This window comes from Rhamphochromis sp. 'chilingali' (assembly GCF_963969265.1).
Source record: "Rhamphochromis sp. 'chilingali' genome assembly, chromosome: 22".
NCBI lineage: Eukaryota > Metazoa > Chordata > Actinopteri > Cichliformes > Cichlidae > Rhamphochromis > Rhamphochromis sp. 'chilingali'.
The window spans coordinates 13,458,024-13,482,940 of record NC_137950.1 but is presented as its reverse complement, the minus strand read 5'-3'; the positions used below and the strand labels follow the sequence as shown (position 1 = coordinate 13,482,940).

Here is a 24,917-nt window from a genome sequence, read left to right as displayed (position 1 = left end):
GGCACTTCAAAACAAACCCATAAACATTCCAGGATCTTTGGGGCAGCTGTAGCTCTGAGTTAACAGCACGCAGGGTGTGAAGTGCAGGAAAAAAAACACATGCAGGTAGCATAGAAACACCTACTTGCTTTTAATTTTTTTTTAGTGCTGATTTTCTGGGATTTGTTCATTTTTCTCCTGCACTTTTTTTTTCTGCATCCATCCCCATTTGCGTCGTTCTTTTACTGTCAGATACTAAACTTTTTCCAATTCTTTCTTCCTGTGACAAAATGTCTGGATGTCGTTAAATCCTTTGCAGCTACACGTGCTAAATCATTTAAAGGTTAAATTCTGGAGCTTTCTTTTACATTCTCCACACTTAAGCGTGTCCAAGCTCAGTCCGGTCTTTGTTGGCCGATCTTATTGCACAGCTGTAAATCTAGAGGATGCCATAAGAGGTCCGCTGGTACTTCAGCTGGGCAGAAAACGCGATCCATCGCTTTCATGTTCTGCTACAAGGTGTTAATGGTCACAAGTGCTCACAGCTGTGTGTGTGTCTGAGATGCTTGATCACAATCACAGACCCCTACCTCCATGCCCCCACCCGCTTTCCACCCCTGCAGCCCCAGCCACTCAGTGTGACGTGTGTGTTCTTTGTCACATTTCCCTTAGAAGAAGTTGGACAGGCTGTTTAGATCTTCACATGCACATACACACACATGCAGGGAGTCTCTCACCAGTCGATGTATATTGTTTTTCCCACTCAAACCTGGGACCAACCATCTCGCCATCTAAGAGCAGACTAAGGGTTAAAAGGCTTTGAACTCATTTTTCAAACTTTGTTCAGGATTAAATTGCCCCGCTCCCCTAACACTGCCTTCATATTCCATTTTGGATAATTCTCCAGGGTTGAGAATTAATTCTGATCTTGGACTCTCCAGAGTATGAAAGCACAGCAAATAAATCCAGCAGGGTCTCTACACAAACAGCGCTGCCTTGATATGAATTTATACATAAAACAGTATTTTCATTAGCTCGAGGATTCCATACAAATTGGGCAACATAATAACCAGATGGAATTGGGAAACAGTCTGGGAATGTGCTCCCCTTTTTCTTCCAGGGCCCGCAAGAGGGTGAGTCGGGGGGAGACTTGGCCTCTTTCCCAACCAGGTGCCAGGCTTTCCTTTGAGTGTGGACAGCGATATGTATTGCTCACCATATGTGGGGTACTTATTGCTTAACATTTGCGCTTGAGGGATTCTCCTCCAGTGAAGTTGTCCTTTAAGTGATTGCAAAAGGCTCAGATCATTGAACTTAATAGAACTGGAGAACTGACCTTGGCTGGAGCAGAGAAATGAAAATCATCTGTAAATTATTGGGAAATATGTCTTAAAGGTCACACATTATACCATTATCATTATAAGTTCATCTAAGTCTCATATCTCTCAAGAATGTGCATGTCAAGTGTCAGCTTAAAATACAAAACGGATTTCTCATCCTGCAGTGGTTGTACAAACACGGTCTTTGCTGTGTTTTATAAAGTTTCCCTTAAATAAAATAGGGGCCTTGGCAGTGGCAGCTTATCTGGAACAGCGCTGTGCCTTCTCCTGCCATTGCAATAGATATCTCAGAACAGGAAAAGTAAAGCAAAAGAACTTTGGTTACCCGCCATAAGCCCAGATCCTGTAAGTATAGACTTACCCACTGTCTTGTAACAAAACTCCAGAATTCAGCCACACGTCTGAACCAGAACTGGACCCAGAGCAAGGAAAGAGTCTTACAGAATGAAATGCTGCACTAAATTTTCACATAATAGAGTTACCATTTCTGAAATCACTTGCATTATGGCTATTTATTTTCCACTTATGTACAATCGGGCTAACTGAGTTTAGCCCGCACTACAGGACATGAAGAGACATGAAAATACCCACTTGTAGCAGGCTCAGTATTAAAGGCATTTTTTGCTGGCCTTTTGTATTCTAACACAACGCTGGTGAGTAGGCGTATATACTCAGGTCGTGCAAATAGTTGCCAGATTAGCTGTGCAACATGCTAACAGTGTTTTCCGATCAGGCAAGAGTGGGTAAAGTGTACTGCATTCATCCAACACTAAACATTAGTTTGATTGTAGTATTTTTTCAGATGTATAGCTAAGAGCTTTACAGAGCTACAGGCTCAAACCAAAAAATAAAGAAGTAAAGGGTCATGGAGTGGGGGGGGGCTTTGTTGAAGATGAGGACTGTGTAGTTGTGACATGACGTTATGGAAGGCCCTTATAAGTCGTTTTTAAGGTAGTTTCTGAACACAGTTTGAGTAAATCTCTATTTTTCTAAATCACTTATAGTCCACCTTTACATATTTGTAATGAAATGGGTACTGAGATCTCATTTTCTACGAACTTAGAACTTTTAAACTTATTTTGTTACGTGTTCTACAACTGGTTTCTTATTTTGTCAGTAGTAAACTTAATTACTGAAAAGATTTATATAATTGAAAATAAAAAAAACTGATATTTCCCAAATCTTTGGAACAGCATTGTTGTTTTAAAGGAGTGACAGAGTCATTTAAAAGATGATTAATTATTAATTGGTCTTTATATAAACACTAAAAACTTATAAAAGCGGGGGTTTAATACATAGAACATAAAAGTGACGTTGGACAAAATTTTATTCAGTAGTAGTGGTGGTGATGATGATGATGATGATTATAAGCTACCTGTTTTCATTGCCCATTATGGCACTTAATTACTTAATTTTCTTATTTATTTTACTGTTTTGTGTCTGTGTACAATGTATTTGTACATACTGTCTGTGAAAAGCTCTTACAAACTTTTATTTACTTACTCAACACAAAGGTGTAAAGGTACCATGTTGTGGTTACAGGTGTTGCAGGTGTGTTATGTACCATTTTTATGCTCTTTAATTCATACACAGCCGTAGTACCTTAGTAGCTCGGCTTTTTGCCTAGCAACTTCAGAGTGGTGACGTGTCCTCATGAAGTGACTGCACCTGGGCAAGAAATAGCTCTACAAACAAACAAGATATAATGTGTTAATTAGTGAGGGCTGGCAGATTTAGTTGCTGCCGGTCAGAGCCAGGCTAGGTGTTTGGCCCTCGTAAGAGGCTGTTCTCGCTAGCTTCATGTTTATCCATCTGGCATGAGGATGGTGTCAAACTTGTAGCCCTGCAAATATGATCATGTATACACGGAGTGAGTGGGTAAGACAGAAAATATACATTTCACATGTTTCTGTAACTGACCCCTCTGCGCCTTACCCTCACCCAGTGTGTTTTAACTTAGTCTCTGTTGCTACATCCTTCTTGTTTTATTCTAAACATTTATTGTGTAGTGAAATCTATTTCCTTGACGCCTCTCCAGTTTGACTAAAGTTAATGAATATCACTTTCTGTTGTGATCCTCTAATACTTCTGCTTTGCCACAACTGTTGACATTTTCACTCAAACAGCTCTGCTGTTGTTTACCGCTTTTCAAATGCATCTGCAGATAACTTTGAGCTAAAGCTAAGCTCAGCGGCCAAGTCTTCAGGTTCCAGGTCTGACTTTGATTTAACCAGCAGAGGTTCTGGATCAAAGTCTTACACAAGCAAGAAGTGTGGGTTTCTCATTAGACTTCTCAAATGCAAAACCCCCACGTTTAGATAATGAAAAGAGTTTATCAATAATGTCAGAGTTGGTGAACGCAGTTTTATGCTGAGGAATCAACGGAAAAGACTTGTGAGCAAAAGAGACATTAAGGAACCAGCTGGATTTCAAGGGTAACTGGGAGAGCTATAACCACCCCTCACATGTCCCATATATCCTGCTCGCCTCATTTAGAAGACAGCTAGCTCGAGCCCATTCCTATATCTGATTTGGTCTCGCTTTTAATAGATCTAAGAAGTCTTTACTCATCAGTGATTCATGAAATTAATGTCTCTCTTTCCAGTGATTAATAACTAATGGGCTGAGAGAAGCCGAATTCATTAATTATGAAATGGGGAAAATGAGCTCTGCAAATATCACTTTTGATTGATGAGTTCTGGAATAGCAGCCAAGCCCACAGATGCAGCATAGATTATAAACCACTTATTATTATTATTATTATTATTATTATTATTACACTGCCTTACTTGAAAATCTTTCCCAGCTCTCTTGTGATATACATACCCCACCAGTAAGGATATATTTTACTGCTGAGCGTGCTCCATGTGAACATTTCAGCCTGCTAAATTTATGTTTGAACCCTAAGATAAATACTGAGAAGTTATTGTAAACTTTTGTATCTATCCTCCTCACCCTTGCCGATACCATAACGGCTTTGCTCTTTCCCTCCGCAGCGTGCAACTGCAACCTCCACGCCCGCCGGTGTCGATTCAACATGGAGTTGTACAAGTTGTCAGGGAGGAAAAGTGGCGGGGTGTGCATGAATTGCCGCCATAATACCGCAGGACGCCACTGCCACTACTGCAAGGAGGGCTTCTACAGGGACATGGCCAGACCAATCACCCACAGGCGAGCCTGCAAAGGTGAGAATCTAACAAGAAGTAACAGTAGTGTTTATGAAGAACTTTATTACTAATTTTCCAACGTGGCTTTCAAGATAGTCTGTGCTATTTGCTGCATGAGCTCATTCCTCCTCTATACTTCTATTAGGCTTCAGTCAAGCATACTGCAGAACTGTAGCACTCATTCATTTATCCTTGATTATGATCAGAGCTCGCTCTTCATCTGCTGTCAGAAATATAACACACAAGTGGTTTCCTGGGAAAGAATTACCAACCACAAGTCACGAGCACGGATCGCTTCGCGTTATGTCAGTCATTAATAGAGTAGAAAATATTTGTTTATAGATATATGTGATTATATGAAAATGTCCCAGATTATTACTTTAAATGTAGTTTAGCTTTTTCTTTGGCGCTACTCGGTGCTAAATGTTTACAAAATGTTCAAACAAACACTGATTGAGCCAGTCTATGTGTTTGAGAAAGGGGAGAAGTGGTAATAGAAGTGATTTGCCATACCATAGCAGAGAGAAATGATTTGATACTATGCCTGGAGTCTTTCTGGCCACCCCACCGAATGTTTCCCCCCTTGCCCACACACCACATAATATTTTCATGTAACCAATGCATGTCTCATGGAAAATTGATTTCATTATTTCACATTTGCAGTGATATTTTTCAGCCCCATATTATGCTGGAAATATTGCAAAAATAACACTTGTTTCCTGTATTTGATGCTCGAGAAAATACTCAAATAAATAAGAGTGTTTTGTAGCCGTATGATCCAGATGAAGGTTTAAAAAAATCACTTCCAGAACATAAAAAACGGCACTAGTGAAAGCTGCCAACACTCATAGCCATGAAGATCTCCTGGCTGTAATTTCACGGTGGGAATCTCTCACTGGCTTCTCGTCAGTTTTCCTTCTGCAGCCTGTAATATAACACCGAGAGGTTAGAAATGGCATGATATCAGGCCGCAGTTGCCCATGGTAGTTTCAATGAGATGTTGAGCCATTCATCGTGTAATGGCCAAAAAAATTACAAAAAAAACCCTCCACAGCGACTTGGTCACATACCTTAAAACTTAAGTCATTTGACCTGTTAATGCACTGAAACAATAACAGAAAGGGATCTGCTGCACCCCTGACAACAGATCCGCTCTGAGATGTGCATCCCCATGTGCAAATGGTTCTCTCATCTTTCATTTCCTGCAGTACGTGGAAGCATAATGTTTTCACACACATGCAGGCCACTTGACACTACAGTTTGTCTGCGATCCAAGTCAAGTGATCAGGTTATAAACCGTTTAACACCCTCCTTTCCAAAAGCTCCAGATGTGACAGAATCCAAGCTTACATTTATAAAGCTGAGGGGGCCAGCTCCATGATTGATCCACAGCATTCTAGGAGATGTCATTTGCTTTTGCTCTCTTTTTCTTCATCTCTGTCTTGCCAGATGGTTTACAACCAGGACCTCTGATTGCACCCTGACTTATGACTTCCCTCACTCTGCCTTTCTACAAACCCATTAAACCTTTGTCTTCCTCTTATTCTCATACCAGCATCTATGATTTTCTTTCCAGCCCTTTGCTTTCCATGTCCTTTCTGCCTGTGACCCGGTCGCGACAGAGGTCAGGGGTGTGGTATTGTTGAAGGGGGTGCGTGTCATGTCGTCATGTCTGAAATGGAGTTACTGCAATAAAATACAGGTGTGTTCAGAGGAGGAGGCAGGAATAGAGGGAGGCTGGTGGGCGGTAAAGAATCTAGAAGGGGTTGTGTCTGTTACTGATCAAACTTGTCCAGGTCTAGTTGTCTGTTCACAGTGTGAGGCGTATTTGAAGGAATCTAAACACAAAACCAGGATTCCGGAAGTAACGTGGATATTTTAAGTCCGCAAATCTGAAAGCTACTTTCCATGACAGCAGACAAAGGCAGTCTTCCATGTGTCCTCACCCCCAACTGCTCTCAGCGGATGGCTGCCCAGCCGTGAGCCTGGTTGTTCTGGAAGTTTCTTCTAGTTAAAAGGGAGTTTTTCCTTCCCACGGTCGCCAAGCGCTTGCTCATAGGGGATCATCTGATCGGTTGGGGTTTAAGTATTAAATGCCTTGGTGTGACTGTTTTTGTGATTTGGCGCTACATAAATAAAACTGAAGTGAACAAAGTGCAGTCACCACAAGTTGAGTAACACAGTCACTTAAAATCACTTGAATCACTTAAAACAAGCAGACGCCTGAGAAAGGGACTGCAAATCCCAATGCAGCGCCTGTCACATCTGCAGTCACATGGGCTTGAAAAGCCATCAACATCTGAGGACATTTTTACAGCTTTCTAACTGGCTCTAGCCTCTGCACATAAAACCTCAGAAAAACAGTTTGAGGAAGGAAGGCTGGGGGTTAGACTGACACGACCAAACCCCCGTCTCCATCCTGCCTGCCCCTGACAGCTCGTTCAGATCTGGCCGTTGCTGGTTATTTACTGAACAATGTGAACACTGACAGTAACCTCTGAACTCCAAACAGTCAGAGTCTCAATTAGAAGGGAAGCAAGGGGGTCCTGTGCATCATTCGCAGTTTGTTTATACTGACCAGCCCTGTCAATGTTAAGTGATCAGTGAAGAGACAATAGCTTGTAAAACTCCTTGCCTTTGTCACATGTCTCTGCAGGAACAACTTGGGATTATGACATGGGTCATCTCACATGTGCTTTTCCTTTGGTCTGAAAGCGTTTTTCATTACTTGAAAAACGGTAAAAGTTGACGGACCAATGCACTATATCATTTGAGTTTTATTGAGAATGCAAACTTCAGGAAAATCCCAAATAGTTCCTAGCCAGAAGCAGAAGAAACTCTGGCTCTAAATGAAGGTGGAGGTTGCTGGCACAGCATAAAAAGGCGTCTGGTGACCCCCGGCACCCGAATTAGTCCTGCATCACACCCTGCCACATGCTTAACGTTCTTGTCCTTAGTTCAGTCGCACTTTACCAAGTGCCTTCAAAGCTCAAGTTTCCCATTGGAGTCTGCGTGACTCAAATAATGGGGATTTTGCACTCATGATGAAGCATCAGATTTACATCTCGGCTTCAAACAGTGTGCAGCCACTTTGACACCTGTAGACTTCGTTGGCCTTGCCAGAAAAGGCAGACACGATTCTAAAGATCTGAGCTGAGCTAATCTCCTCACACCCTGCCGTCATGCAGACACTCTTGGGTCAGTTTCAGCCATTTAAACGCTCGCGTTGCCGATCCAACAGGTGGTAGGGTCCTCTCCTTTGTTGTAGCAACTTTAAAAAAAAAAATCTGCGGGCGCAAATAAACACATTAACAGTTTCGTCAGGTGGTGGGAAGAAACCGTGGCATGTTAGCAGCTGCCTTTCCCTGGCAAGCTCTGTAGAAGTCTGCTGGATTACAGGGTTTTTCCCTTGTATGAAATATTGGTCCTTCTTGCCTTTTCTTGATAAGCCTGGACAATTACAACTATTGTGTTACAGCTGAGGCGCTTGCAAGTTTGCTTTTGCCTTTTTTTTTTTTTTTTTTTTTTTTTTTTTTGTTAGTCTGAGAGTATTTTTCCAAAGTGTCAGACTGAAAACAAAGGGGGAAAAGGCAGAGTTTTCCTACTGGGTTTCATGGCTTATTGTGTTTTTGCTTTCACACTTCCTGTGTTCTTGTAAGCTTTTGTCAAATGGCTTCAACCAACACTCTAGGCCTCATATGATTAACTGCTCTTCATACATCCAAAAAAACTAATGAGTTAAAGTGGCTTAAATAAATCACCTAGAAAAGCAAACCTCAAAAGTCTTGCCAAAGTGAGGTGACCGGAGCATTGCCTGTTGGTGTTGGCATTTGGTGGGCATCCACGGAACTTTTGGGAAGTGATGAAACAGCAGAGCGTGTGTTACCAGGCAGGCAGGCACTAGGCTGCATGCAGCATTTAGGAAAGAGGAAACGAGCATTTGGTCTGCATCTCCTGCTGAAACTGATGCACTACATGCATCGTTCACCCGATCTAATAGCTTTCTGTGCTTTTAGTTGTCCTGTGTCCTCCACACAAATATCTTATTTCTCATCAGTTTTCTGGATATGCATGCAGTTTTTCACAATGCAGTAGTTTGAGAAACCTAGGTATAAAGGCTAAAGACATGTGGGCCCCCAAACATTCAGTATTAATGCAGTCAATCAATCATTAATCAATAATATTTACTGAATGTCGGAGGAGTTTTGTCTTATCATTTTGCATTTTGCAGCAGGTTTGATGAACTGGTATCTCTTATCTCTTTTATCTGCCCCACCACCCTCCATCCCTCTTTGACATCTTCCCCCAACCCCCCCCCCCCCCCCCCCCCCCCCCCCCCCCACGCCAGCTTGTGACTGCCACCCTGTGGGCGCAGCAGGCAAGACATGCAACCAGACCACAGGCCAGTGCCCCTGCAAGGACGGTGTCACGGGCATCACCTGCAACCGCTGCGCCAAAGGGTACCAGCAGAGCCGCTCGCCCGTGGCCCCCTGCATCAGTGAGTAACTCAGACACACATCCACACGCAGCTACCAGTTACTGCATGCGACACTGATCAGATCGTCATGGTTAATTTTATCAGCTTGCCTGTGACTATTAAAATCTGACAAAAAGTATGATCCATAGCTAAAGGCAGCACATACCCAAACCATGAAGAATACAGAACATAAGTGAAAACATACTTTTATGTAGTCTTTCTGGCTATCGGACAGACATAACCCAAGTGTAAGTGTGTGTGTGTGTGCGTGCGTGCGTGCGCGTGCGTGCGTGCGTGCGTGCGCCTGCCGTATTTGGATATATTTGTGAGGACCAAAAATTGGAATGCTACACTACTTGTGGGGACAACAGTCAGTTATGGGGACAAAATGCCTGTCCCCACAAGTTTGAAGGCATTTTAAGTTTAGGCTAAGGGTTATGGTTAAGGCATTAATTTTTGAAAGGCTAGGGTAAGCGGCTAGGGAAAGACTTTTGTCAATTAGATGTCCTCACTAGGATATGAAAGTGTGTGTGTGTGTGTGTGTGTGTGTGTGTGTGTGTGTGTGTGTGTGTGTGTGTGTGTGTGTGTTGACTTGCATAGCCACTGAATCTGCAATGACATTTCATGGAGAAGAGCCCAAAACGTGAGCCAAACGAGCGCCCCAGCATAAAGTTGGGTTAAATTGAAACGCGATCCATGCTAAAGGAACAAAGAGGCATACTGTTGTTAACGCTTGTGCTGTTATTCTACTTTCTCTTAACTATGTACCATATGTGTTTGTGTGTGTGTGTGTGCTCTAGTAGCTGTGTTTAGGTTTTTGATTTCCTGTAACAAGCGAATGTGAGTCCACGCAAGTTACGAATTTTGCCCGTGGGCCCAGCACGTGTCTGTGCCACATTGCAAACAATCAAAAGATAGCCTCCACCAAATCAAGTCATGCCGCGCCGCCCAGTGCCGTGACCAGCTCTGCCACACTGCCACACGGTGCCATGTTGTTCCTCTTGCATGCAGCTCCGAAGCAGATGGCGGATAGGCAAGAAGGAGAAGACGACCGTGGTCATGGATGGCAGACTATACTCGTTTAAGTGCCATTAGGTGAACTGTCTATCGAGAACAAGAGGAATAGTGGGTGTGGGCATGCTTAAGCTATGCACATTATGACAACCCTGTCTGCCATTATAGCCTGATGTCAGCATATTACCCCTGGAGGATACTGTATCCCAAGACAGAAGACAAATCCATTAAGAAGCCAATTAGTATGATGGCAGCAACCCACATCTGAATGATCCTTTCATCATCTGTCTATCTTCACAAGATGTGGCCATCGGGGCAAAGGGTCTCAAAGTGGCTTCTAGCAGCTGTGCCTGCCTTCACAAAGCTCCGTGCCCTTGTTTGTTTTTGTTGGCAGGGTGTCCATAATTTTAGAGAGACAACTGCTGCTTTTGCCTCAAAACAGCTTTCCAAGAAACCCCCCTCTGCCTCCTGCCAACACACTCTCACACACTCGGTCCAACCCCTGAACCTCCAAATCCAATCAAAAGCAGATCCTCTGGGTGGATGCTAAGCCGGCGTTCCAGTAATTCTGTTTACGGTAAAAGGAGAGGGGCCTGTTGTTAGCATTAGCATTTGTATTGGAAAGATGCATACGATTAAAGGAGTAGTCCTGGAGGAATTCTACAAGGCACTTTTTTTTTTTTTTTTTGTAGCCAGCGGGCACAACAAGGGAGGGCTGTATCTGTCTCAAGATGATCCCACCAAAATTGCCCCTTTGCCATCCGTCCATCTGTCTATACATGCTTGCATGGAGATTGCACAGCAGTGTTAACCCCACATCTGTTAGAGGAGGATGAAACTAATCTAGTGTAGCCACCTTGCCATTGTGTGCCTACTTTCAATGCGCTGACTCCTCCAAACTGGTTTATGGTGTGATTCTTGTGAAGCATCAACTAACATTGGACTTTGATTATTTCTTCCAGTTAGTCTGAAGATCTCCTTAAAAAAAAGACACTGAAACCACTGCATTAGTCTATGGCATGTATGGTTTATTTGAACCGGTCTTCCCTCTCACCACCAATAAGTATTCCTGTCAGTCTCTTAGCGTTTATCTAGCACGTCTGTCTGGAAAGCCCTGTGTATTTTCATAAGTTTGACATATAGTACACCACAAACCTACTGTGTGGCAACCCTGATTCTTCTTCTTTTTTTCCCCAGTGACCTCAAATAGCACTTTTTACTTCTTCTCAGTACTATTTCCCATCCCACCCCCATATTTGGGATCACATTTAATGAATTTGGACACACTTTGTTTCTTTGACCACACGTGCTCTCATTGTAGGCCGGCAGCCAGATCATTTCAGACATACTTAAAAGGTGTGGACTTAGAATTAATCGTTGAAATAACTTTGTGTTTCTTGTGCGTGTTTCAGAAATCCCTGTGGTCAACCCCACAGCTGTCGTGAGCAGCACAGAGGAACCAGCAGGTTAGTATATACTCCTTGCACCTTGAGCACCCCTACTTTATGAGAGGAACAAAAACATAAAATACGTGTCCAGAAATATTAAATATTAAGGCGTGGAATAAATATTAATAGAGGGCGGGTTTGCTCATTTGAAGTTCTCAGGGAAACGATTGCACTGGGGACGGAAAAATTTTACATTGTCTTAAAAACCTGTGTCCTTGGCATAGTTTCCCCAACCGCTAGCCTCAAGTTAGTGGAGACACGCTGTGCTCAGACTTTAAGTGCAGCTTTAAGCCAAGGGCAGAAGATAGGCAGCTGAGGTGATTAATTACAGTTTAGTTGGGAGATATAGTGGAAGGGGAACGTTGCGAGGCATGAAAAGAGTGTTGGCAAGTAACTGGGGGAAATTTGTTCAGTCACTCCCTCTAACACTCTAGGCTTCGGTCAATTACCCTGTCCGCATTTTTCATTCTACAACTGTTTGATTTAAATGGTGGTGTTGATTTGGAAACGTTGATTCATTAGTGGATTTATATCATATATTATCACTGAAGCGGCAGACTGTGCACCCCTCCCAAATTTGCTATTACTGCCATTCTTTTTAAAGCAATAATGGTTTTCTTGTTTTTATGTCCTTTCTCTTCTAAAAATAATACGTATTTTCAGAACCCTCACAATAAATTTTCCAACTTTAACTTTCGACTTAACTTTCGAGGTTGCATGCTATAAATTTTGAGGACTCGATTCATAGAGTTCAAGATGTTTATAATGGCTCTTACCGAGGTCCACATAAAAGGCCAAAATTGGTTGTACACTCCAAATAAAAACCTCCAGATATGTCTAATAGTGTGAAATGAAAAACATTCTTCTGGTGGAGAATTCGTGAAGTTTCTAAGGTAAATGTTGTAAACTAGCTAAGCTAAGCTTACCGGTTACTGGTTAGCTTAGCAAAAATCCTGGACAAAAAATGGGGGAAAGAAATGGTTTATTACAACAGATTAATCGTGGTAGGTTAATTATTGAGATTTAGAGCAGATAATTGCATAAAATAAATCCAATTGGGATCAAACTTTACCTAAATGATTTCAATTAGGTGAGGTGAATTCTAGCCAAAGATCTTTCATCTCATTTTTTTTTACCATGACTATGTTTACAAGTGAGTGTAGTTAAAGTAAACATAAAATCAGGTCTTAAAATTATGTAAATACAACCTCAGAAGAACAACACATGATTATACTGTGTTATTATTTTTAAAAATGCTAACGCAGAATTGTGTGTGAAAGTACACCCTCAGTGTGAGCATCTCTATAAAAGCTGAAGTTCGGACAGTTTGCAGGTCTGGAGTATTCAATTGTGTATTAGCACAACATTAAAGAAGAAATGCATCAGAAATCATCTCAGAGAAGCAACTGATGCTGCTCACCAATCTGCGAAGTTGGAACTAGTAATTTGAAATCCATCATTGTAGAGTGAGAAAGATTATTCCACTGGTGAAAAACATTCAAAACCGTTCGCAGGAGTGGATGTCCCAGCAAATTCACCCCAAAGTCAAGACCGTACAATGTTCAGAGAAACTTCAAAACAGAAAGGCTACACCTCAGACTGCACATGCCTCAGCATGGTCAATGTTAAGTTCGTGATAATACGATTAGAAAAAGACTGGACAAGTATGGATTGTTTGGAAGTGTCTCCAGGAGGAAACTTCTTCTCTTTCGAACATGGCAGCACAACTCAAGTTTGCAAAATTGCATCTGGAAAAAATTCCTTTGGAAACATTGGAACTGACAGAGGGTGTACTTTCTTTTTACTGTGACTGTAAGTCCTGAATTTAATTTTCCTTAGACTCGCAGCTTCTTCACTCATTTACAACTTGTTCTGTATAACCTTTTACCGCCATCGCTTGGGTCTTTTTAACCCAAAGAAGCAGAGTCCAGCCCTTTCTTGTTTACTACTTTCCTGGGAAAATGTTACAGGGTCTAAGAACACAAGAGTCATTGATTGTCAATTCACCTCAGCTTCTACCAAACACACCAGCGCATTTCCCCCATCTTTCTCCTTCCTAAACTACCACAGAAAGAGCTTCACCATCAGAAACCTAAGGCCCCCAAAATCTTTTTGTGTAAGGGGCGTTGGATGCAATTTGTCCTTGTCATGGCACAGTGAAAGGGGCTCAAGGGAAAGAGGGCATCGAGAGTCTTGGAGCCAATTGTGCATGTTTTCAGCAGGCTGGCCTTCTGGGTCATTGGGCAATTCACCGAGAGCTTTTCCAGGTGATCACCCAGCAGTAAGTAGTGCTTCATGGGAAAGAGCATACTGTCGCCCCAGCCAGAGTTTCAAGAGCAGGTTAGCCACTGTATACAAAAACAGAGATCTACATACACAAAACAGCTGTGATCTAATGAAATCCATGCTCATCTCATGCACATGCACGCCTGTCACAGCTGCATGCATACTTACATGAATACCACATACTCTGTACTAATGAGAAAGCCCTTAAGTAGACTGTGATATTCTGCAACATTTATTTAAAGTAAAACGTACACACATGCACCACACACCTTTGCACTCATCCACACCTTCACTCATTGCAGCGTATTGAAAGTCATCTTCTTTCTCCTTTTGTGTTTCCCTTTCTTTCCTCTCTCTGGCTAATAAAATCTCCAGCACTCTGATATACAGCCAACCTTTCTGGACGTTTTAATGAGCTCCTCGGTCCCCCGTTTCTTCCTCCTCCTCAGTTCTTCCACAAAAAAAAATGAACAATACAACACCCTTTCACTCATACAACATTCCCAAAAGGGTCATTTTTCTCTTTTTTTTGTTTTTAAACTTGGACATTTCATGTCCAGCGATTTTTATTTGGTTTTCTTTGGAAAGCAAAAACGGCTAAATGGTTATTCCTCTTGAAGGGAACGAGAGATACCAGTCCACTTACCAGCGTGTGGTTTGTTGGTGGTCAACTTTTCACGTCCCTTCATTAGAAGTGACTAAAACTCTGTTTCTTTTGCAATTTCAGTTCACCATTTTCATTTTTTTAAAACTTATTTTGTATCCTTCTCATAGATTTTTATTTTTATGCTGTGGATCCAAAATTCAATGAGTCACAGAATCCAGCAGCCTGTGTCAACCACAGATGAGTCTTACTAACAAACAACAGCATTTTTCTTTCTGCAGCTCCAGTGGCAGAAATTGAGTTAAAAGCACAGTGAATGCTTTAAAGTTTAAAAGGGATTCTTATCATTGTTTTAGCGCACTTCATCTGTTTAAGCCTATTTAATCATGCTTATCTTCTCAGTTTCCCTTTCCTTTTGCTCTTTGTTCTTGCAAAACATGTTTTCCGATCTCCGAGAATACAGACATGGCAAAACAAATATTTCAGGACTACAAGAAAATAAACCACGCGATGTAATTACATGCATATGCTTTCAAATCTTTGAAGGGTTCTATAACACAACTGAGAGTTTCTTTCCGACCTTTCTGGTCCATTGAAACTGCTGTACACAGCTATTCCTCAACATAAAATTACAAACAACTTCTCTATATCTATCTATATATATATATATATATATATATATATATATATATATATATATATATATATATATATATATATATATATATATATATATATATATATATATATATATATATATAAATAATTTGTTTTTTTTCTTTTTTTTTCTTTTTTTTAATTTAATTCAGGTTGCAGGTAAGCTGTGAGTCATATAATAGAAGGAAAGGTGGCTGCTCAGGTTCCAAATGCTGAAATCAAGCGCCAAAGTGTTTCCAGCGCCACATGCCTGCTCTTTGGCCAAAATCTGCATGAGGGAAAAGCTGGATTGAAAAAGATGCTGGAGGACACAGAACAGCTAAACCAAACCGTGACTGGCCTTAAAGTCGGTCAGAAAAAGATCAGAGAATGGTCATCCAGCCTAGAAATCAATTTTGACTGTCATATTCATAAACGTAAAAACCACATCATTTGCAACCCCACCTACTAATGGTCAGCAGAGGTCATTGGTCCAGTGTGTGGTCTTAGTTGTCACTCTGGCAGCCAAGGCCTATCCACATTCATCCAACCATGACCTGCTTCCACCACGCTCTGCCTTTTCTCAAGGCCCCGGAGAACATGTCAAACTGAACACTTTTACTCCTCTGGTATGTTTCACTTGCCTCCCAGCACTGGCTGTTGCAGGGATTTGGATGTGTGATTTGTCAGAAGCTGTTTTTTAGCACACAAAAACCACACCAAGCCCAACTATTATTTAGCGCTGCTCCAGTTTTCCTTTCAGCCTTTGGCAACATCAGTCAGTTTGTAAAGGCAAGTATAAGTTTACTCAGTTATTATAGAAAAAAATACACATGTATTTAAAAAGTAGATCATGCTTTGATGTGTATTTTTTGTGTTTATAAAAAAATGTGAAATATATTAATGGGACGGGGAGTCAAAGTTGGCCTTTCTATATAGAAATCAGCACATATCACAATGTTATGTTTATATTTGCTTGATCACTGCGTTTTATATTTTAAAGTGATGTGACACTAATTATGCATTACAACGTGTTAGTAAGACTGAGCAAATATGAAAGATTCATGTGCTCCTTTGGTACCTTTTTCACCAATACTGTGACTGTGCCTAGCCTATAAATGCTTAAACACATTTCCACCACAAAAAAGAAGACTGATGACTTGTGTCAAAAATCTGTCCCAAAGGGAGGGTTCACAAGTGACTGGCATTTGGAGTCTGCAGATTCTGTTGACCATGATATTCTTCCCAAGGAAATCACACCGACTTCTGTTAGTAACACTATGCAACATTTGGTTCCCAAATCTGTCAAAATGAAGGATGGTTTTCAGTGCACCAAGAGAGAACTGGCCCCAGCCACATGTTGGTGGAAAACAAGCACTGGAGTCACTGCCTGCATTTCAGGTGTGAACTTGGTTGTCTTTATTTTTGCAGATTGTGAGTCCTACTGTAAACCAGTGAAAGGCAACTTGAAGATCAACATGAAGAAATACTGCAAGAAGGATTATGGTAAGAGAGCAGAATTCCTTTCCATACCATTAATTAAAAAGCGTAAAGAGTTTTGAGTGTGTTTCTTGCAAATGTGTTCCCAGCTGTCCAAGTGAACGTGCTGGACATGGAGACGGTGGGTGACTGGGCCAAGTTCTCCGTTAGCGTGGTGGCTGTGTACAAGAGCCGGGGCGAACCCTTAAAGAGAGGTGACAACATCTTGTGGGTACACATGAAGGACCTTGCCTGCAAGTGTCCCAAAATCCAGATGAGCAAACGATTTTTGGTGATGGGTGGCGCTGAAGGTGGAACGGGCCCAGGAGCAGGTCCAGGAGTCGGGCCCGGAGGTGGAGCCAGCAGTCCAGGGGCGGAGCGCATAGGCTTGGTGGCCGATAAGAACAGCCTGGTGATCCAGTGGAGAGACGTTTGGACGAGACGTCTGAGGAAGTTCCAGCGCAAGGAGAAGAAGGGGAAGTGCAGCAAAGCATGATTGGGAAAAGCAGCGTCCATCCCTACCTCTCCCTCCACAGCACTCAATCACAAATCCTGACTCTTGACTTCTCTTATCCCCGGCCACTCGAGTCCTTTCTTCTCCTCCATTGTGGGAACGCTGCACATTACAAAGACTGCATGTACCCTGCCTGTTTTAAGGACCACGTTTTGTGTATATTGTATAATTATTTTCATTTTTATTTTTCAAGTTTTTTTCATTGTAAGGCCACTTGTCTATTTGTCCGATTGGTTTGCCTTAAAAAGGGACCATTAAAAAGGGTGTGAAGTGTAGACAAAAGCAGGCGCCATTTCCCCCCCTCGACGACGGCAACTGAACTGTCCAACCCCCTGCTAAAAAATACAACCCCCTGACCTCCACCTGTCAAAACTGCCTGTCTTCTGCCATTTTAAGGTATTTCCATGCAAGACTACCAATGCTCACCCCTCACTGTTCTCTGAGGATTTTATTATAGAGTGTTTATCACTTCACAGACTGATATCAGCAACAAAACAAGCTACAGATCTCCAGCTTGGCCACCTCACACTGATGACCTTCAGAATTTTCCTGTCAAAACAGGCCTAATTTCTCAAGGTCTTTGCAGTATCTTCTTTGGACTATAGGACTTCTATGTCCTACGAGGAACCAAGGGCTCCCTTTGCAGGGACATTTTCCACAGCAAACCTCAGTCACACCACCACTGCTGCTGCCACCACCACCACACAGCCCTCACAGAATAAACTGCTCACGTAGGCTCTTATACGGTCAAGTGCCCGATGTCACTGCTCATACTAGAGTTTGTATATCTTGTGTGGCTACTTTGCTATCTCAGCCATCCACATCCTTATTTGAGATGTATCCCTTTGTTGCATTGGGCACGAGTGAGTCACATCGCAGGCCTCTTCACCACTGTTCCCTCTTATGAGTGGTTTATAAAGTCACCATCATGACTCATGGCCTGTCACTTTGTGGAAGATGAAGCGGCGCAGACCGAATTTCAGAACAAAACCAACTTTTCCATTGAGACTTTTGCGCTTCATGGATATTCTCTTTGCTGGGTACAGCTCTTCCAGACGTTGCTGTGTGGCCAGCGTCACTTATGTCTTTAAAAATGACCGAACATTTCATTGCGTTGACTGATGAAGACTGGCAGGCTTTTGTTTGCCACAACAAGAGATTGAAACAAGAGTTCCTTTTTCATGCAGTAAAAACACAAAAACAAGTTGGATAAAGAAAAGACGTAGCTGTGTTGTTGGGTTTTTTCGTTTTTGTTTTTCATTCCTTGCTTAGTATTTCGACAAAATGAATGAGCCTGGAACATTTTTAGTGCTCACTGATTGTATTATGACATGAGAGGATCATATTTCAGTCCTCATGTGCTTTGTTAAGTTTGCATGTTTGTGGAGTTTTTTCTTTTTTCTTTTGCTGGTCCATCAAATCCTTACAGGGAGCAGAGAGAGGTAAACTAATATGAGCATGAAGATCCAAAGGAAAACTTCCCAGGTCATCTTCCACCACTTGCCCACCCCAAATGCATAACCCTGTCATGCCTTGCCAAATAAGAGTAGTCAGTTTTTAAATTCAATTAAGAGACTATGAAAGTCAGGACCAACGAATTAACCGCAGAGAGACCCATCTGGTTGCTCTCAAGCTTTTTATCTGCCTTTTGCAGTTATTTCATTTTGTAAACGACTTTACAATTTATTTAAATAGAGTACAATATAAACACACAGTTTAGTTGAGGGGCACATCAAGCTCACATAGCATTGAGTGTTCCTACAGGCATCTCATGCTAGCTTGTGGTTACGCTCCTTTGGCTTTGGCGGCATGTTTGGTTTGTCATTCCTCCAAAAGTGTCTCTCCTCTGCTCTCGTCTGTGTGTCAGCCACAAACTCCCTCCCTCCCTCCACCCCTCCCCCCCCCCCCCCCCCCCCCCCCCGAATTCTCCTTTTAACCCATTTTGCATGTTGTGTATTTAGTGTTTTAGATAAGTGAAAGCACAGAAAGAGGCTTCCAGACTCCTCTGTGGTGTATAGTACTGCACTGTAGTTCTTGTTTTCTGAGAATGTAAATCAATCTGCAAAGAAAAGACACACAGGTAAATGGTCTGATTGTGTTTATGAAGTGTTATTAGAACTGAGGACGTCTAATGGCATGATATTTGATGCTGTTATGAACTCTGAACATGACTAGATGTTGTTCAAACGATTGTGGCTCTTCATGCTTTTCACTCTCATCAAGACATTTTTTGTTTTTGTTTTTTATAATACAATGCAAAAACAAGTTGTAACCAAAATGAATTATAAGCCACCACGACTTCTGATGTGTGACAAAAAAAAGGTTTTCTATGGCACTATGCTGAGGGCACAAATCCCACTGATGGAATTTCTCAAAAATGCAGAAGCAGTCCTTTATTTATGTGTCGGCTGTCCTCTGTGACCTGTCAGACAGGTGGTGTTACAGTAGCACCCGTGTCTGCATCTTGGTATGTAAGTCTGGCATTACAATGAATTGTCAAAATATTTGCCTCAGCTCCTTGAGCACCCAACACCCTCGTGAAGGAATTCCACAAAATTCTTTCTCTTCTAGTTTTCACGTGATATGTCACACTATAGGAACGCTTCCAAAAGAGGCTTTTTCCGATGCCTGTTGATCATTTTTGCCAGTTCAGTTTACCCAAAATGCTGGATAGTTCTTAAACTATACACATGTATAACTATCCTGCCTGCAAATCTTTAGAGTGTGGCACTGCATGGGAACACATTTAGCCTAAGGGCCCCGTTGTACCAGCCAAGCAGATAAAAGTGTACAATCATGTCAGGTTTTACTGCTCACATGGTCACAGATCAGACGGACATGTTGTAAGATGACTTGGTGGAGAAAAAAGTATAGATGGAGGCGATTTCCCTTATATCAGTGCCGATGCAGAGGGGGTTTTTTTCAGAGTAGCGACACCTATTGTTCCGAGGAGTACTGTAGCAGCTTCCTGCACCATAAATGTTTAGGACTATGATGATGACGTTGCCTGTGGCGAACAAACAGACCAGCGTGAAAGGTATACTGAGGCATCCTGTCATGCAGCTACTGCGGACAGATCACACCAATCCACCACAGCAACTGATCTTGTCAATAGCAATAGGAAATAAGTTTCACTATAATGATGTTAAACAAAATGTTACTGGTGTGTCACTTCTGCCATAAAACATCTGAAGCCAGCAGCTGATGGATCACCATGTGTTAGCTAGCTAGTTTTAGCTAAAGCGCCCTTGCCTTTGTTTTAATAGTTGAGAGCTTTTTTACCTTCAAATCTAAAAGAGAAAATCAAATCAAGATTAAGCATGTTTGTGCTTTTGCACTGCAGTGTAAAGTGAAGGAATCTCCACTAAATGCACTATATGGACAAAAGTAGTTTACCTCACACCTACAAGAGCTGCTCAGGTACCAAAATCCATGTCGTGAAGCTCCTGGCACACAGCAAACAAGGTTTGCAAATCTGCAGTTACTGAGTCACAGGTGCACCTTAGCGGTTGCTCTGTAACCTCCCATGGCCTTCCACTTTGTCACTATTTCTAAACACACCCATGTTTGCGATAATACCACCGATAGCTTATCGTAGAATATCTGGAAGAGGGGAAAAAATTACAAATGTGATGGATTTCAATGAGCTCTTTAGAACTGATCTTTCACAAATGCTTGTAAACGCAGACTGCGTTGCTAGGTGCTTCATTTTATACACCTGTGGCAATGGGTTTGAAAACACTTGAATTCATAAAAAGGTGTGGTCCAAAATTTTTTATCCATGTAGAGTTCAAGTAAAACATCACCAGAATGGAGCGGGATCACATCTTTGTGTGAATCCTTTAAAAGGGTGATCTAAACATTCATGGATTGTAAAAGATGAAATATTTACACCGTTCTCCTGCAGTTCTGTGGAGGGTCTGGTATGTAAGCTGGAAAAAAAAATACAGTTTTCCCTGCAGGCCTCTGCACAGGTCACATGATCGAAAACTACGAACCAGCTTTTCCTTTTCTTAAGTGCCCACCCTGAACATCGAAATCAAAATAGGTTAAAATTGGCCAGATTTTGTTTGAGTGGGGGGTTAGGGGGTGGAAGTGTAGCGCTTGTGAAAGCTATTTTTTGTGAGCCTCCTAGACAGAGCCATCCTGTTGTTTTATATTAACAAGCCCAGCAGCTTGGCAGTGGAACTGAGACCATAACTGCTTCACTTTGCTTCCTCCCCCCTGTGTATTTTTTTTCCACAGCGTTTATAGCATTCACAGGTGTGTGAGTTTGTGTGTTTAATTAACCTTCCCGAGCAAACAAGTGACACACACAACTTGCAGAGAGGTGAGAGGAAACTTATTTGAAGTTTAGCGTTTTTGGGTGGGGGTAGGGTTCTGAAACGGTCCATGATGAAGAATTATATCACACAAATTTTCTTGGTCAACTTCCCATTGTTTGTTTTTTGACTTTTTTTTTTTCTTTGTGCACATGCGTCATTTTCATCCACACATTTGGCTTGTCCTGATGCATTTTTTTTTTTTTTTTAATATTGTAAATATGTACTGAACTGCCTCTGCCGTTTATGTTGTCTTTTGTAAAGCATCACTTAGCCTGGGATGACTCACATTTATGGATGTACAAACCAGATGATTATGGATGTTATATGGATGTAGAAACCAGGAACATATGCTTTCGTGATCACGACCAGAAGACGTGGTTCAGATATTACACAGAATGTATTCCTTTCGGTTTTATGTTGTTTCCAGACAACAACCACCCAATTGTAAATGACTTTGAGGTGAATGGAGTAAAAACGTGACTGACTGGACCCTCTGCTTTTCCCATAGAGGTACAGATGGAAACTGACACACAAAGCCCACCATGTCCTGTTACATTAATGTCCTGGGAATAATGGTTCACTCACACAAAAATTGTCCACCTACCTTTTTGGGGGGAACAAAGGGATCCTGCCCTCAGTCTAGCACTGCTTTTCACTTCTGTTATATCGAAGTCTTCCTTGTACATTTTCCTCTGAGGCAATGAACCACTGACTTTTTAATCTAAATGGTAAAAAATAAATTATTAGGTAATGAACTGTGCGTTGTGTTGATCATCTGTCTCTTTAATAGCGGCTATTAGCCTTAGCTGCAGAAATTATATAAAATTGATCATGTGTGTTTTCTCCATTGCTCAAACACAGTTGGCACTGCTCTGGTATGTTTCCACTCACGGGGGCTAGATGGGGGTTTGAAGAAGAGAATATTGGGTAGAGCGGCTCCCCTCCTCTATGAACGCTGCAAGAGCTAAAGCTCTGTAAATAAACAATGAGGCGCACACACACAGTATATACACACAATTTAATGCGTTCCTCACCTTGGAGGAAACCCAACTCCAGAGAAAGGCTCAAAGCAGGAATCTCCTTACTCTCTTTCTCTTTTTTTTCACCTACAGTGTCCTCTCTTCCTCATCTCCCCACCCACTAACCAAACAGGCCAGCTCCATCCATTCTCCTGAAGGTAAATTACAGGAAAGCAGTCATTTATCATCACTCTCCCCAGGCATGGCCACTGAGGCTCTGAGAATAGAGGTTTCACAGACTGGACACACACACACACTGAAACATATCTTGAATCTCTGAATCAAGCATCTCTCTCCTGGACATCCTGGCCTTCTATCAAGTTGCTGTTTATATTGAGTTCAGTTAACTATACACCAAAGCAAAACCGTCTACAACCAGAACAAAACTGAAAATCCTTTGTCCTGTAGGACATTCAGTCATTAAAGATGATCAGCATTTACATGAGCAAAATATTGCCTCAGTTCTTCGCTTCTTCTTATGAATAACAAAATAAAGATGTTAAGATGTTGTTTTACAAGGCACCAAGCTTTCTCCTTTTTTTTAATCTCTGTGACAACCAATAACCGAGTCCCAGACCCCAAACCCACTTTGATGTCACCCTTTATTTTGTAAAGTTCATTTGAAGCCTCAGCTTTAGCTTTTTGGCTACCATTAACTATTAACATATTGGGATGGGAGGGTGGAGTCCTAAGCTATCAATAAGTCCCAGTTACCTTGGTTAGCAAGGTTTATCCATAGACTATACTAGTGAATCACAAAGATAGGGGAATTCTGTCACATACAGTTTCCTTTTTCTTTCTTCAGTTAGAAACAACATTGAAAATTTGACATTTGAGTCTTCATAACAACATTTTACAAACTGCTGGTTGCTACATCGATTTTTAGCGATTAATCTTTGAGTGGTCGAAACTTTTAAGGCCTCAGTCACACAGGCTTAGAGACCAGCTGGTGGGAATAATGTGTGTTCCTTTACTGGTTGTTGAGAATCGCTGGGTGAACATCAGTCGAAAAGAGGGTGCAGCAAAGGTCCTTGCTTTTGCTTTGGTCACTAGCAGATTGCTGCAATTGCCTGTAGTTTCCATTGAAGATGACAACATGATAACACTTGGAAATTACTAGTTAAGTGGCTAAAAGCTGTGATTCACAGAGGCAGCCAACATGTTTCAAAGGGTGGAAGTTTGACTTTGAAGGCAAACATTCTCCGTTAATGTTTTGTGTTGCGCTTTTAACAGTTTCACTACAGCTCGGAGAGCAACGGTTGATTGTTTTTTTGACAAGTCAGTGTATTGCAATCTAGGGGAACCATGAAAATCTGTTAGCAATCAAAGAAAATGCTGGTATGTTTTTGGTGCAACGTGGCATACCTCTTTGTAACCAATTTCAGATTGCGACTGCCAGCAGTCTCCACCTCACTGATCAGCCTGCGTGGCCGGGGATTTGGCAACTGATTTCACAGCAACTGCCACCAACCTCAAGCAACCGCTTGGCGACCAGCTGGGAAATGCACATTTTTCCCTTACCACTGGTGGTTGCCAAACCTCATTGAAAGGTTTAGGGTTTTCAAGGTTTACCCATAAAGATGATCATGGCGATGTTGGTTTATAAAGTCCTGTTATGAAGACTCAAATCTAATCAGAAATAGCCACTTGGACGAAAGATTATGGGGTGCTAATTTATTAGCTATTGCTTGGTTAGCAAGGTGTATCCAGTGTAAGTGTGTCACACATGGGATAACTGCTACCACAAATATGGGACTAGGTTCAGCTGACTGGTCAGAATTAGATGATAACGGCAGCCCTCATTCAGAATGGCCAAACTCCTAATAATTTATAAGCTTCTAATACAATTCAAACAAGTCAGTTAATCACGAAATCCTTCCCAGTACAGCTTCTTTTATTGTAGAGACCAAAACCACTTCTTTTTCTTGTGGGGACTGATTTTTGGAGTCAGCTTCAAGTACCCACTTGAGCAACTCCACTTTTTGGTGTTGACTTTAGTTTTCAGGCCTGCAAGTGGCACTTGATCCAAAAAGCCCCTTAACAAGCTTCTTCTACACTATGTTTTCTAAAGTAATGCAGCCCACCTACTGTTTGTCTCTATAAAGGTTTATCAAAAACATCTACATTACTTTCCCTCATCACCTGCACTGCTCTCATGCTGCATTCATCTCTGTCAGCTAATTTTGTTTCCTTCACCTTGATGAATGTATCAGTAATGGAAAACCTTGATCTAAAGAGCTAAGGGGCTCCCTCATAGGGTTCGTTGCGAATTACTGCTATAATGAAAGTTACATCAATTATAGCCAGTGTAAATCACTGTCACATTTAAGCTTTGTTTACTAGTGTTTATAGAATAAACTGACTTACGGGAGTTTTGTGAATAATTTGCTGCTTTGATGAAAAGAGAAACTAAAGTAAAGCCAAATATTGTCCAGTTTGTCCCCTCCCTATTCTACTGACACACACACAACCACAGGAACACACACACACCCATCAGCAGACGAAGGGGGCTTACCAATTGTGCTTTCATAAGCTGCCAAAGCGGCTTCATTGGATTTAAATGGAGCCTCATTACCACTGTGCTTCAAAGCTCAACAACGGCATTTTCCAGCATGGGGTCTCTGTATGT

General features: G+C 41.8%; 1 protein-coding gene across 6 annotated transcripts in view; it reads left to right on the top strand.

The window, feature by feature from the left end:
• The window catches only part of ntn2 (netrin 2), a 43,745-nt gene extending 21,716 nt beyond the window's left edge, over positions 1-22,029 (top strand). For all 6 annotated transcript variants that reach the window (XM_080872529.1, XM_080872532.1, XM_080872530.1 and 3 more), the window contains 5 exons: positions 4,316-4,504; positions 8,835-8,984; positions 11,390-11,443; positions 16,383-16,457; positions 16,541-22,029. In XM_080872529.1, coding sequence (XP_080728655.1) covers positions 4,316-4,504; positions 8,835-8,984; positions 11,390-11,443; positions 16,383-16,457; positions 16,541-16,926 — 854 coding nt within the window. In that variant the 3' untranslated portion in view covers positions 16,927-22,029. The remainder of the gene's footprint in view (positions 1-4,315; positions 4,505-8,834; positions 8,985-11,389; positions 11,444-16,382; positions 16,458-16,540) is intronic.
• Positions 22,030-24,917: the final 2,888 nt, after the last annotated feature.